Raw genomic sequence first — 16,510 nt, 5'->3', positions numbered from 1 at the left:
AATCAGGAATACAGGTGTCATAAAAAACTGTCTAGGAAACAAATCATTAGGTGAACAGACACCTTAAAAACAAGACCCCTACGGTTATTTCATGGACCCATTGACACTCTACATGGAGTCTACCACAGACTCACACTTGAACCTGACCTAACCTTCGTCATAATTGACTTCAAAAAGTTAATTTAACAAGTATTTGTATTTTATGAAGTTAAAGAGTTAAAAGACTAGTAGATCTTTTGGTGATATAATATAATTCAATGTCAAAATATTATTTGTTATTTATATAAGAACTTACCTTTTCTTTACAACTGTAATTATTGTTGTGAAATGATGTCCATTTGTGTGACGAATTGACCTAAAAATACAAAAAGGGCTTAATGACGAAAACCACTTAGGATTAATATGTTATCTTAAAGTGTTTTGATTATATAAATTTACTGAATTTAAGGGCAAAATAATTTAAACGCAATAAAGTGTGTCCTTAAAATCTGCACCCAATAAAATTGTACAAAACCAGCAAAGCTACGGTAAATGCCATTAAGAAAATTGAATTCAGTACTAAAAACCTGCAGCCGGCAACTAAGACACATCATTACATCATCATCATTATTAGCGTTTGGGCTAAAAACGATTTAGTAACAAAACCTCATTTGCCCAATATTCTGCATTTGCCCCACATACCACACCCCACGTAATGCTGCTCTCAGGCTATGATGCTATGCGGAATATTACTCTACTCTTACTCCTACTCACCTGGTAATGTACTCAGCATCCAAATACTTGGTTGAGCGCGCATCAATTACAATTAAGTGATAGCATTCCGCTGTGGTGTTTGTATTTGAAAGGATCTCAAGCGCTGCCTCCTTTGTCTTCACCACAGTTACGTCCAATTGTTGGCGATGACACGCTTGTGTCATTACTTCACAGATATTGTCCGATTTATGAAATACAAGTAGAGCCTTTTTATTTTTTGGTTCGTTTTGTTAACATTTTTGTTTCGAAAAAGGTAAACAGAGACCGAACAAGAAAAAGATAAAAAAACAAATGAGATAAACATTTTGAAGCACGAGGACTGAGAAGTAAATTGCAAAAGTTTAGTCAAAGCTAAATTTATTAGTCATGGCGTTTAAGTAAATTTACCTTAAGCTGAGGATTCGGTGGTAATACGGTTGGATATTTCAAGTCCATGAGATTTTTCTGCAAATAAAAAATTAAAAAGAAAAAAGCCAAGTTAAACACGGGCGCTATTATAAAAATATTACACAAAACACATTTTAAATATTTAAATTGCATATAAAATGAAAGTTCTTTGAAATTGAATTTGGTATCGTTGGTTATCAATTTGATACCTTTTAGTCGCACACAAACTCACTTTTAGTCAACACATGCCAATGTATCTGGTAGATACATTTAATATACATAGCTGCTTACAAGCTGTAATGTCTTCCTTTTATGTGTGCTTAGGCAAAGTATGCAGAAAGCTAATAAATTATTTTGTATTTTTAAACGAAGATAAATTATTCAAAAGTTTTTTATACGCAAAGACTGTCATGGCAAGCACCATTTTTGCTGTTTATTCCATTATTTTTACTAACTTGATAAACAGTATTGAGTGTGACTGGGAGGAGTTGAACCCTATATGTATCGGAAAATTATTTGTATTTCATGCCTTGTTTTTCTAAGGGTAATGATAGCAGCTTATTATTGTATCTCAAAAAATGGCAATATAATTTTAGGCGTTTATAAAATGGCAATTATTTCATCAATTACTGTGGAAATTGCTAATAAGCCTGCGGTACAAAATAATTTGTCATTATTACAGCGAAAAAATTGAATCGAATAATTAAAAAAATATATATTCCAACAAAACATCTTTAAGCAAAAGGAAATTTTAATACCCTATTTGTATATTTATTACTAAGATGAACATAACAAAAATAATTCGTGTGAATAAACACGATTAGTCATCGCTTCTAATTTGACAGATACGAGTTTTTAGCCTGGTATTTGCAGTGCAAACCAACAAAATACAGACTATAAACTTATCAAAAAGAAATTCGAATATTTCCTTAGACTACTGATGATAAGTACTTGGCAATACTCGAAACAGCGTTGTATGGTCAGCCAAATTTCAATAAATTAACTAAAATTTATGTTGTTGTTTTTTCATTTCTATTCGAATCATTCTAATTTTTAAATAGTTTCTTCTTGTCATAAGACGCGTCACGATTTCATATTTAAGACAAATTACTTAATTAATTAATGAATTAATTAAAACTCAACTTTATTGTTATTGCTTTCAAGTACTGTTTTTTTTTAATAAAATTATTTTCCTATATTTCGATTTTCTTAGACAATCATTTTTGGGAAACATTTTCGGTCATGGTTGATTGAATAGTTACAGTGGCAAGCCATTAGATAATTGGCAATTTTTAGCCATTTTACTACCATATCCTCGCAAGAACCCCTAAGATAGAAGAATACAGACTAAATTCATCCCATCGAATTTAAATAATTTAATATGTCTTTCGTCTTTACTGATGAACAGTTTGATAAACTGCTTTCGTATCTTTCTAAAAATTTATTTCTTCTGGACGCCAAAGAATTTCAGTTTCTTTTTCCTGCAGGTTTCTACAACATCTGTAGAGCGGATTATGGGGAATGCGCAGTTTCTCTGCGTGGAACCCACCAATGACCAGAAAGAACTGCGGTAAGTCTCTTGGATTATGGCATAAGTTCCCAGGATTTTGTTTTATTATAAGTGGATCATGTTAACCACTTGCGCATGACTAAGTGCCCTCCTTCTGTTATTGGCAAACTGAAGAAAATAAAGGTAAATACTTTTCTTAATGGTTTTCCAGGGTAATAAAAACCGGTATAGTTAGAGACGCATCCAGGGAAGCAATGGAGTGAGCTAAACTGTCAGATTTCCCATTCCCTTCGAAATTTCCATATTCAGGAATCCAGATGAGGGTGATATTAACCATTAGGTTTAGCTCATCGATTGCCTCTCTACTTTCATTTACTAACTTGGGTTTTGTAATGAAGGATTCAAGTGCTTTGTTTGCTGCCTGGCTGTCAATGAAAATGGTAACACTATATTTTTTCTTGATGTAACTAACAATTTGCAGTCATGCTTCTTTAATGGCTAAGATTTCAGCCTGATATTCCGTGGTCTCATTAGGTAGCCTAAGGGAATTATTTATGCTTGTAGATGACGTGAAGAGATCTGGTCCTGCACCGCAGTTTATTTTCGTGCCGTCCATATAGATTGAAATGTCGTAATTTATTCGAATGTTTCTTCTTTATCATTCGTTTCTTTGAGGGAATATTGTCTGAAAATTTCTTTCTCTTGGTCATACAAATGAATGAAGTAATTTTATAATTAGTTCAAATTGTATTTAAGTTTGCGAAAGGTAGTTAAAGATACTTTATATAATTAATTTAGAAGAAACCTACTTAAGTTCTAAAGAATTTTTTCTAGTGATATAATTTATATATAAACACATTTTTTGCAATTAAAATAACTTTCATATATTATTATGACAGAACGTTAGTTGGTGTATTATTTATTATTGAAGTTCATATGTATACAGACACATTTTATGAGGACATTAAAAATCACATCTATAAATATATATCTAAAATATTTCTTAAGCACATTTTTAATGAGTACTTAAAAATTGCAATTCCACTTAGCATTGAAAATTAAATTTTTACCATTAATTTTAAGTGCTTTGGGTATTTTTCACAAAACAATTAAACTGTACATATTTATTATATAAGATTATTAAATTTATTAACTATTTTTCCCTTTTAGTGATTTTCTTCATCAATTTCACAAAACCCCAAATATCAACTCTGTATAAAAAATGTATGTTAAACATTCATTCATTCGACAAAGGTTTAAAATTTTCATAAAATCTATTGATTTTAAGGGACAAACTTAAGCTTTTGGTTAATCCCTAGTAAAATATGTCGTATCAGTGTCAAAAATTATTAGCATTCATGGTATAAGTAAAATTTATTAATTTTTATACACAAGCAATTTTCAGATCCCTTAAAACTGTATTGAAAATTTTAATCTTAAGCTTCCATGAGGAAGAAATTTCATTTTCTTCCTTTATTTATACTTAAGCTTTGCCCTTTTGTCGTTCGATAAAATTTAAAGCTTATTGGATTTTTCTGTTTTCTTACACAATTTTTTTTTGTTGTCCTTAGTATTTATTTCAGGATATTTAATACTTCTTTTTTGGTATTTAATTTACTCGATGCGTTATACCTACACTTCGCTTCTCCCCTTCACGCTTGCTTTTTCGTCCTTTTGACAGGTGGCGCTTTGCGCTAATGCATCAGGATATGCCTTTAAGCGGGATTTGCGTTGGCCCTTTAATGTGTCTTTGCATTGTACTTAATCATAATTTGTTTCCTTTGCAATTTAGTGTAGCTTCTTGGAGCGGTGAGAACGAACACTGTTTAAAAGCTGTAAACTCATTTGAATTCACTTAACTTTGCTTATTGGCATTTTCGGAAACTGGAACGACTTTCAATTTGACTTCACTTTCAATGGGATTTTGTAATCTCATCAAAAACGAAAATATTTTACGTCATACTTCCCCTTCTCGGTTCATTTTTGTTTATTACTATTTTTAATTTATTTCTGCTGAAAGTACATAATAATATTTCTGCTTTATTCAGAGGAAAATTAACAAGTCAGAGCGATACTTTGTTCCGTTACTTGGAATAACGCTGAAAGCAATTAATTTGTTGATAAGGATATGAATCCAATATTTTGTTAGTTGAAATGAACCGATGAGTATATACATGTTGGCATGTTAGTGGGTGTCTTAATATTCACTAATGAAATCAAAAGTTAATATTTAGTAAGAAGATATTTTCATAAATTTAATTTGTAAAAGAACACAAATAGAAATATTGTAGCGATGTAAAGTGTTGTCGGGGTTATCAGCTTCACTTATCTCCGGAGTGATTGGAATAATACTCTGGTAAAGTGTCTTTACAACCACCTGACATAGACTGTCGCCTATATTCTTGAAGACTATTTAATGTATTCTTACAAAGTTGCATGAACCGAACTGCATGCAATAACTCTTGATATGATATCCTGGTTAAATACCTAAGATCTTTGGCTATTTTCACACTTTATATACAAATATAAAAGATCAAATTATTTACAAATTTATTTTGTGTATCTTCTTCTATTATCCTTTCCTCTCAGTAGAGCATAGGACCTTCACTACCGAACTCTTTTTTACATACTTTTTGATTAATGTCATTTCAACAATAATTTGCTGCTTACAATTCTGCATTAACTATCCTTCGTCATATTCTAGTAGGTATCCCAACAAGACGATCAGTTCCTGGCAGTTCCATTTGAGTGCTTGATGAGCAATGTTTTGAGAGGTCTGCCAATCACTTCTCAGATGTTGGCATTTGGTTGGTGACATCCCAAAGATTAGCATTGCTCACCAACATTGGTCACTAGATGTTGAGAATCTAACACAAACATTTGTTGAAAAATGCTTTTGGCGGTTTTAAGTGGTTCTAGGCGTACGTCTTACATCCATAAAAGAGGATGAATTCTAATTAGTTTGACGTTGAAATTATAGATGTTTTGCTTAGTTTTTACAGAGATATGTCAAGACTCGCAGATAGAGTGTAGCATGAAAAATAAAGCTTTAGATTTGTTTATGCGCGCCGAGATGTTCCTATCAGCCCCACCCTAAGTAGTTGATTATGCTACCAAGGTAGTTAAAGGTGTTAACATATTCGATGTTCTGTTGGTTTAAATTTAAATTAAAGCTAATACACAGTGCGCGGTAAGCACCAGTCATAACTTTAGTTGCCTTTATGCTGATTTTTAGTTCGATGTTTAAAAACTCTCTGTAAATGGCGTCAATATTTCTTTGCAGATAATTGGAAGCTTGGCTGAGAAGACCGACGCACAGTGTGACAAAACACAAAATTAGGCGGTCATAATTCGATATTTTCGGAACCAGTAGAGATATTGATATGAAATTTTCCTAAAATATAGTTTTTGAGTTGATCTTTCTTTTAAATCTAATTTGAGCCCAATCGGCCTACCGGAACTACCCGAAATTTTTGCCCAAACATGGGGATTTTACCGTGGTCCCAAGATTACTTAAAAACTATGATAGGTAGAAAGCTGAATTTTGGTGTCCGGAAAACTTACGTTATTATCTAGATTTCAACATTTTTTTAAGGTTTTCGGCCCACTGCCACACCCACCCCCCATACAAAATTTTCATATTAAATCATTTATTATCGTTAAAAATACTTTTTGCACTTATTGGACTACATATATACGTGACTTACATAGCAACACAACTCTATGCAAAAAATAGGCGTGATCCGCCCATTAGTTCCTAAGTTATTTGCAGTTTATGCAACTTTAGCGAAATTATGATTTCGTAAAAATTTAACCAACTTTAAACCCTTATAGCTTTTTTACTATTTATTCAAAAATGATCATTTTTAATTTTTTTTAAAGCTTACGATATTGTTATTTATTATGTGTAAAAAAAATTTCAGGCGTCTGAACATAATGTGTTATAACTTCGTTATTTTTCAACCGATTTAGTTGAAATTTGAAATATAAATAAATTAAATATTTATAAAATTTTAAATGTCTTTTTGTTATTACTCATTGAATTTGTTGTTGAAATAAATGGGGTTTATTGAAGGTAATATTTTTCGTAATTTTTCGCTGGATTCTGAGGCCAGAAATAGGTGTAAAACATAGAGTGCGCAGGCCAATTTTTGTTTTATTGTAAAGTGTAACTATTTGGCTATTAATAGGAAAAATTTCATGAAAAAACTCGGATACATTTTTTGGGTATCGCCGATAGAAGTGAAAATGGCCATGAAAAAAATGCTGACTTTTTGTGCAATTTCGCTAATAAAATTTTATTGATAATTAAAATTGAAATTTTTTTTACACATAATGAATAACAATATCGTAAGCTTTAAAAAAAATTAAAAATGATCATTTTTGAATAAATAGTAAAAAAGCTATAAGGGTTTAAAGTTGGTTAAATTTTTACGAAATCATAATTTCGCTAAAGTTGCATAAACTGCAAATAACTTAGGAACTAATGGGCGGATCACGCCCATTTTTTGCATAGAGTTGTGTTGCTATGTAAGTCACGTATATATGTAGTCCAATAAGTGCAAAAAGTATTTTTAACGATAATAAATGATTTAATATGAAAATTTTGTATGGGGGGTGGGTGTGGCAGTGGGCCGAAAACCTTAAAAAAATGTTGAAATCTAGATAATAACGTAAGTTTTCCGGACACCAAAATTCAGCTTTCTACCTATCATAGTTTTTAAGTAATCTTGGGACCACGGTAAAATCCCCATGTTTGGGCGAAAATTTCGGGTAGTTCCGGTAGGCCGATTGGGCTCAAATTAGATTTAAAAGAAAGATCAACTCAAAAACTATATTTTAGGAAAATTTCATATCAATATCTCTACTGGTTCCGAAAATATCGAATTATGACCGCCTAATTTTGTGTTTTGTCACACTGTGCGACGTTGTCTGCATATTTTAAGTCTCAAGCTGTGTAAAGGGACTCCTCTAGTTTTTCTTTCTTCCACTCAGTGACTGGCTCATTATAGGAAACAACATTATACCGCGGTAATTAATGCAGTTGTTGGTATCTCCTTTTTGTAGATATTTTGACCAAAGTATCTTCATTCCACGAGGTTGGTAGGGGTTAAATTCTCGCTAAATTCTCTGTATAAATGGAGGCCTAAGCGTTGCCGATTCCTCTATATTGCATAAGAGTATTTTTGCACAAATGTTGTCAATCCCGGGAGCTTTGTTGTTTTTGAGTACTTTAATAGTGCCAGTTAGTTTCGATCTTGTGGGTGAGGTGTCAGTCTTTCCTCTGATGGCACAAGTTCAATTGGGTTATTAAGTATGGACTTAAAGTGTTACATCCAAACTATGAGCTGCTCGACAGAAGAACTTTTTCGGTATATATATATATAAATATATATATATAAGTAACAAATTTAAAAAATGCATTTTTTAAACGCACTTTTTATAAACTTCAGTTTTAGATAAGAACCCCTTTTGCGTTTTTAAATAAAACTAGAAAACTTCAGTAAAGTGAAATAGTAGTCATAAGCATATCCTTGTTAATAAAAAAAAATATATTTATTTTTTTCTTGATATATGACACAAAACAAAATCTTCTTTACGCAATCATGTCAAATGCACCCAAATAAAGTACACATATGTACATATAATTTCGCATTAAAGGGATCAACGTGTAAAGAAAGGATTCACTTTCTGATTTTCATTTTCAGTTAATCCTTGTAATTCAAAGACGATTTTCATCTTTCTTGTTTTCATGTCGCACTGAATGTATATGTGCAATGCGTACTGTGAAAAATCTAAAAGAAAATTGTTTTTCTTAACGAACGATTTTTTTTAGAGTTGTAAAGGTTATAGAGTCGTAGGGCGAGTGAACTTAAAAATCTAAAGTTCATCTTATCCATATTTCATAAGGACGAAATTACCAGTGTGTATCTGACGTTGTGAGTTTAAATTCCTGCTGTGCAAGTATATTTTTATCAACTTGATATTTTTTATTTTTGAAGAACATATTCCTTAATTTATGGCTTTATTAGATCCTCTGCTAAGGACACTTAATACGAAAATGGAGTTCAGTGAGCAGTTGGAGTTGAAGTAAATTTATTTATTGTTTTTCTTTGCCATGGCAAATTATGGCATTACTTTTTCAAGCATTGAATGAATATTTTATGTAAATAATACTTTCTGTATTTTTTTTTTGTTTTTTTTTTGTTTAGTATCATTTTATTTATTATTTTCTCTGAAATTCATTATTTAATGTTTTTATGCGATAAATTAGAAATCAAAAATCACTTTTGATATTTAATAATATGAATGCGAAGTTACCTATTTCATTGCATATTTCATTGTTTATATTTAATTAGTCATTTTATTAACTAATGATTAAAATATTTGACGTCATGAAGACATCATTCCTAATAAAGAATTAGGTGCAAATTTTTATAATAAAACTATAGATAAAATTTATAAGTATGATAAAAATTTGAAGGTGCAAAAGTTCAGTAACGTTTGCGTTGTGTAGATAAACGTCAAATTACGTCAAAGTTTCTGGATTTGAGTGGATTTTCAAAGATTTTTATTTCTATATATTTTGTCATAGTTTTATTTTGTAGTCATTGAGAATGTTAAGTTGTATAAGTGATTCCATGATACTAAAAATTTTTTTTATAATTTTATACTTCAAAAGTTGTAAAAACTGTAAGTGCGTCACTAAGGTTTTTTTTACGTAAACATTTCTTTAACACACTGTATCTCAGTAAATACTAAAAATAGAACTCCTTTCCAAGAAGTTTTATTTTTACTTCAATTTAGTTAGGAAACATATCATATAACATATACATGAAACATTTATATGCATTGTACATATTATTAGCATTAAATTTTTTGTCGAATGAATGAAGAGATTAAATTTTTATTGTGTAATGAAGAGACAATAACAAAATTTTAATTAACTTGTTGAAATTTGGGTGACCATACAACGTTGTTTCGAGTATTCCCAAGTACTTATCATCAGTGATGTTAGAAAATATACAAATTTTAATTTAATTAGTTTATAGCCCCTATATAATTTGTTTAGGCTGCAAGTGCCAGGCTTAGAACTCGTATCTGCTAAATTAGAAACGATGTCTCATCGTATTTTTCCACAAAAAGCTAAGATTGCATAAACTTTCAATACTCAAGTTCCAAATTATTTGATACTTAATTTGTACGTAACACTAACCAAAGTACTTTCAATGCTTTTCAAATTAGAATAAGATTATAAACTGCAGTTTTATTTGGGAACTCAAGTTTCCAATATTTTCCGTAATATTTTTATGAAGGCTTGAGTCCCAAAACCCTGCGTTGTACGCATCACTAATTCAAAATAGTTTTATAGATTACTTTTTGTAATTATTTATATATTATCAGTCGGACTACAAATTCTCGTGTTATGTTCTTGCTTTATAAATGCAGAAAATGTCTTTTGTGGGTAAGATGGTTGCTGCGTCATATAACAGTCTTTCATACACCTTCCTATAAGCGCTACATTGCTTATTGTTGTGGCGACTTCTGATCTATAGATGTGTCGAAGAATTTTATATGTTTTAAGCTGATCGGATTTAATACCAGTTACTTTGAAATTACTACCAACTTTATTTTCGCGGTAAATAACTGTATTTTATATTTACAGATATTTTCTTAAATGCGTATAGGACTCACTTATAAGGCCAAAAAATGTTAAAAATTTAAGTCGAGGAATATATAATACTCCGAAGATATGTTTTCAATAGTATATAGGAATAACATTTGGAGCTGGAAATTGTTAAAATCTTACTCTAGAAATATATAAAATATTTAAATAAAATGAAAAGTAAATTCTTTCATCTTAAGTGGTTAATTCTAGTCTCGTGGTTCTAATTTCTATTAAGAGTAATTCAAGTGGATTATTTAACTTAATGGAATAAATATACATTTGTAAATAAAAAACATTTGTTATCTTTCTAAATATTCTAATAACTTCCAAAAGTCTAAAATGTAGTAAAATATGTAGTAAGATCACTGATTAAACTTTAACAAGATGAGGAAAGACTATAAAACGACGTCTTACAAAACATTGAATTATAGAACAACTGGAGACTGCTATCTATCCTGATTTATATGCTATGTATCCTGATTTAAACATATATCTGCAGTATTATTCAACTATTTGCAGTCTTGGCATCAGCTTAATGATTATTTAATCAAATCATCTGGTTGATTATAAAATAACAAATCCTCATTTGAGAGGAATCTGGAATCTAGAATCTAGTTTTGCATAGCTAATGGAAAATAAACGATCTCGGTCGACTAAACCTTTTTCAAAATGTTATAGTAAGAAGAAGTCGAACGTAAGGCAAGTTTTCATTAATTTCAATAAGAAGTGTATTTGGTTTAAAATGGATATGCATACATATAAATAAATATATGGATATATGTAAATATATACCATATAAATATATACATATATACAAATACATTTAAATCCAAAATATTAATATCCTTATTAATATTATTAGCCATATAATTAATTTGGATGTTAAATCCAAGATCATGTTTTTGAAGCTAAGTTAGAAGCATACGTTATATATATATATATATATATTAGAGACTATAAGAAATTATGATGTATTATATTATGATGTAACTATACACTTACTAAAAGTGAACTATATTTAAATAAAACTAAGTTAGCTTCTATTAGAAAAATTAATTAAAATCTAATTAAAAATTATATTGTCGTTTTGTAGTAATAATAAAAAAAGGTGAAAACGTTTGCATTTTGCGATATATATTTTAGCATTTTTAATTGCATTTTAAAAGCTGCGTCTCAGTTTAATTAAATTTATAAATTAATTTCTCTTTATAATGTACAATCGTTTTATAACGATATTTGTTTTATTCTAAGTCGTAAATAGAACTTAAGTTAAAACTATAAAATCACTGTTAAGGTTTGAGCAGAAATATGTAATTGAAAAGTGTTTCTATAGAAGTTACTTAAACATTTATGTTATATTTATGTTACATTCATGTTAAATTTTATGTTATATTCATGTATAATATTAATGCACGCAACAAAGTTTGTTGTAAGATTTCTGTTAATTACATGTTTAACATTAACTTTCATATTAAAGCAGAGTACCTGTTGCTTTACTACACTTCCCTTTTCACTGTGTGTTTCATATTTCAATTCGTACTCAAAGCAAGTTAGGGTTAATGCGTTTTAAATCGATATGCACTTAATTAGTGCGTTTCTCTTTGCGGAAAGGAATTGTTCTAATTTCAGGTTTAGTTTGTATTAAATTTCGTTAACTGTCGTGACATGAATCGATTGTTGTTGTAAAACGGTTTTGCCATAAGGCAACGGTTAAGTGCACGCAAATAAAATAGCAAAAGTTTTAACAAATTTGTGATAAAAGTGTAATTAAATAAAATAGTTTATATTAAATTGAAATAATTTTAATATATTGAAAATAAAATTTGATTATAATTTATATATTACGCAATAAGTGGTAAACGTGTAAGATCGCAACAACAATAAAAAAGAAACTAATTGTTTCTATGCAAAACATTCACTCAACGTTGCTATTACGGGGTAAGTCACTCATTTTTTTTTCTTTAATAATAAAATGTTTGTTTTTCATATTTATTTTTTTTAAATTTTTGTTTAAAATTTTTATAATTACAAATGAAATTTCAAAATAATTTATTAAACAAAATCAATGAATTTTTTTTTTATTGGTTTAATTGGAATCTTTTTCGATTTCTTCGATTTTTAATAGATGAGTTTTCTTATCTCCAGAAAATATGTTAACAACAAAACTAATATAAATATGTATATAATGTATGGGAATTCCTATAATAATTGACCTAAATATTTTTAATTGTTTAAAAATATATTTAAAATGAAGCATACCTATTTTTAACCATAAAGAAATTATAAATTTAGTTTTAGAATTTTTTAAAAAATGTGTTAACGGGCTAATTGATCAATATTAAATAATATACAATTTTTATAAATTAGTTCGAGTTTAATAAAATATTTATTTTAACAAATAATTTTAAAAAAGTGTGTATTATTTAACAATGAGCAATTAGCACGCTGAAAAATATATATATAAAATTTCGTCATTAAAATAAAACTTATAAAAATGTTTATACATATATCAAAACAAAATTATTAGGAACACAAAAATTTATAATAGACACATATTTTAATCTGTGACCGACTTCAACAGACGGATGTGCTGCTGAGTACAACCCATCCAAACTCACAAAAATTTTAAATATTTACTCACTTACTCTTAAGTATTGTTTATTGTCTATTCTGAATTGACAAGATCGCAATAAATAGATACATTAAAAATTTTTTGCTACCATTTATTATATATGATATCAGTTATATTATATCGAAGATATATAAACATCTTTCCATATAATTTGATCTACTCGACTTTGTTAAATTAGGTTAACTAATGATCTTGTTAAAAATAATAATTTCACTTTAGTATATTCTTTTTAGTAGAAATGTAAAATTCAAATATTTAAATCAGAAAAAAGGTGAAAATTAATAGATCTTCTGCCGAAATCGAAAATATATTTTTGGTGAAACATTGAAGGAGGCAATCACTTATTATATATTTGTTAGTTAGCCTCATGATAAAATTTAATTCTACTGTGTTTCATCCTTCTGTAATTGAATCAGTTGAAATTTGGGTAATTAAACTAAAGAATATTCCGCGGTTAGACCCGTAAAGATTCTTCTGAGTAATCATATTGGATCTTATACAACTTTATACGGCCTTTTAGTCTATATTGAAAACAATCATGACACTTAACTGTATATCACACAACATTTCTTATGGTCAGAATCTTCTGCTCATCTAAGAGCCCTTAATTTATTTACTAATAATACTAAAGTAATAATACTAAGTAATACTAAAAATCAAATAAATTCTTTATCGCATAACATACATTAACTAGAATCCAATTGTTTTATGGTTTAGTTAGTTAGGTATTGACCCCCATCGTGGCTGGAGATATAATTGGTCAAGAAGATTTTGTCTTTCTCTTTATCTACATCCTAGTGATTAGACCTTATTAGACCTTATTTTACCAGCAGGATATTTATAAATGGCACAAGTAATAATATTTGTTTGAAGTTCCTAAACGTCTTAAATTTTCGGAAACGTCTAAAATTTTGGGTTCGATTTATTGTTTCTTAAATTGTCATCTAACAATAGCTTATGATCACTTATAGGTAAATATTTTGGCAAATACTAATAATAGAGAGTGCATATCGAATTTGTGTATGAAATTATTAAACCGGCTAGCAATACTCCGTTTAATGTCAAAAAATGTTTTCTCACCCCTACTGCACCCATTCTTTTTTATTTCATTAGATTTCATTGATAAAGCCTACTAATAATAATAATTTTAATATTTATTAATTCTTTATTTTGTATTCTCCACTAATCAATTTTTTGCAAATTTTGAATTTTCCCTTTTCGTATCAGACTTCTCTAAGATCGGGAGAGTTACTTATGCCACCATAAGAACTACAATTAAATTCAAACTCTGGACTTAAATAACTTGTATAACTAACGTTACAAGAACATAATAATCTTATTGGATATAATGTGAATTTTGACTTATTAAAAATTTATGATACTATATAACTCTTTAATATATAAATTGAAATGTATTTGAATTAGTTAATAAAAAACCGTTCAATAATTTAAATCATAGATTTAAGTCTTATAATAATAAGTTTTAAAAAATAAAAACTTAAATCTTATGCTATTAGCAGATATATTATGCATATATAACATCACTGAAAACCGGTTCAAATTTAAAATCTTTGAAATATTCTTAACAACACATACCTCCAGCTCATCCACCGAATTTTCTTTTCCATCTTTTTTATTTGATTGCACAACTAATTTTAATTTTGGACATTCCGGCTGTCTGCGTTCATATAAACTGGAGTTTTTAAAACTAACACTCTGTGGTTTTACTTTCCTGCGCAGCACTACTTCTTCCGTACCCGATTCTGAGGATTCATCAAATTGCCGAAAACGATTTTCATAAGCGCGTAATATATAACTTTTACTGCGACTATGGCGACGTTGTTGATGATCATAACGACGCAGCAGTTCCATTTTATCTTCCATCGTTAAATTATTGAGTCGGAGAGCATTTGCATCTAAGCTGCGTATACACTCCGCCACTTCAGGTTGTATGTTACGTCCGAAAGCATATTGCTTTGAGTTGAGATTATTTTTTGGTAAAGGTGTCATCACATCTTTGTATTCTGCTGCTGCTTTCTCTTCGTATTCAATCTCTTCGGGTGTTTTGGGTGCGCTAGCTGTTGGCATGGGTGATTCATTTGGTGTTAATTGATTGGGGGTGGGACTAGTATTGTTCTGCGGTTCATTTATGTTATATGTATGTAAAAATTTGTTATCAGCATTGTTGTTGTTATGGTTATTATTGCTGTTGTGATTGTTGTTGCTGTACATGCTTCTTACTGATTGCCTTTTAAATGTGTTGAAATTGAGTGCCTCCTCAAATTGAAAAGTTTCTCTTATGGGATATGGTGAACTAATTGATTGATGTTTATCCTCCATAAACGTTTTATATTCTTCAATATAATTGCGTGCATCATCATCTGTTGCCATTATTTTTAAGTGTGTGTTGATTGTCTTGTCAACAGACTTCAAGACGGTTTTGTCAATTTCGCCTTTCTTACTTTTGACAGTGTCGTCATTTTTGTCGTCAACAGCTTTTTTATCAGAACTTCCCATTTGTCTTACATATATCGGTATGACGTTTTCTTTTAACTTTTTATTGCTGGGTTCATCGTTTTCGGTTGACTGTTCCATATTATTTGGACCTATCAGTTTATCATCAACAATTTCAACACCTGTTGACGTCTTCGAACTTTTTGTTGTTCTTGTCGTTTCATTTCTATCTCCTTTTGTTTGTTGCATTTGTTGTTGTTTTTGCTTTTGTTTCGTTTTACTTTGCTTACGTTGTGAGCTATTTTTATTATCGTTTGCCATGCCTAGACTTGGCGACGTTATACTCAAATTGCTTAAATCCTTCTTATCAATTTCGTTGCTTTCTATCATTTGTTGCTCCAAAACGTTCTTATCGTAAATGGCGTCGAAATTTTGCTTATCGGCTATTCGATAACGTGGTGGGCTTTTAATGTATGTTTCGTCAAGTTCCTCATTTTCGTTCGGTAGGTCTCCAAACTCGCTCAGGTGGCTATGTTCCAATTGACTGTTGTTTGGTTTCTTACGAAACACATTTGATATTTTTGTAAAACAGTTTCGCATTTTCGATTTTTTATTGCAATTCACTTTAATATTATTTTATTGTTTATAATTTACTTTTTTTACTCTATAGATAATTGCATAAATTACTTAGAATGTGTTTGAATAAAATTCATATATAGCAAACGTGTGTAATTATTAAGTTTTTTGTATTGTTTAGATGGAATTGATGTGTCATTATCTTAATAAAAAAATGATATATTGGAAAATTCTTATAATATATAGAAAACTGTGATTAACCTCATTGACCTATGCCACACTAGAGTAAAATTTAGAATTACAATTACTATGTAAAATAGTTTCGCACAGTTTATTGGATTTCATGAATTGAAAGATTACTTATGCTTTAATGCTGTTGAGAAGGTGATGAAGCCCAGACTCATATAACATTTTTTTTCTATCATTTCTTAACATATTTGATTTTGCATTAGAAGTAGAAGTTTACACGAAAAAGAAACAATTAAGTTTTTTTTTACTGTAAATTCCCAGCTCTGGTGACCAGGTGAAA

At 29.5% G+C, this 16,510-nt stretch overlaps 1 protein-coding gene across 1 annotated transcript; it reads right to left on the bottom strand.

Annotated features, from left to right (window-relative positions):
- Nucleotides 1-285: 285 nt before the first annotated feature.
- On the bottom strand, nucleotides 286-16,029 carry LOC119679655 (type-2 histone deacetylase 2-like). The gene is made up of 4 exons (XM_038092130.1): nucleotides 14,548-16,029; nucleotides 1,141-1,197; nucleotides 754-959; nucleotides 286-355 (listed from the first exon to the last, which is right to left on the bottom strand). Exons 1-4 carry the CDS (start codon nucleotides 16,003-16,005, stop codon nucleotides 292-294), a joined length of 1,785 nt encoding a protein of 594 aa, XP_037948058.1. The 5' UTR covers nucleotides 16,006-16,029; the 3' UTR covers nucleotides 286-291.
- Between the last annotated feature and the right edge of the window lie 481 nt (nucleotides 16,030-16,510).

Source organism: Teleopsis dalmanni, chromosome 2 (genome assembly GCF_002237135.1).
Source record: "Teleopsis dalmanni isolate 2A chromosome 2, ASM223713v2, whole genome shotgun sequence".
In the NCBI taxonomy this organism is placed as follows: domain Eukaryota; kingdom Metazoa; phylum Arthropoda; class Insecta; order Diptera; family Diopsidae; genus Teleopsis; species Teleopsis dalmanni.
This window is presented reverse-complemented; position numbering and strand designations above follow the sequence as displayed.

Bases quoted from the DNA above. Each gene is read 5' to 3' on its own strand.
- LOC119679655 (XM_038092130.1), bottom strand. From the start codon at position 16,005: ATGCGAAACTGTTTTACAAAAATATCAAATGTGTTTCGTAAGAAACCA. The intron at 1,198-14,547 runs GTATGTGTTGTT...TTTTATTTGCAG, and splicing joins ATTCGGTGGATGAGCTGGAG to AAAAATCTCATGGACTTGAA. The intron at 960-1,140 runs GTAAATTTACTT...AAAAATAAAAAG, and splicing joins CACCGAATCCTCAGCTTAAG to GCTCTACTTGTATTTCATAA.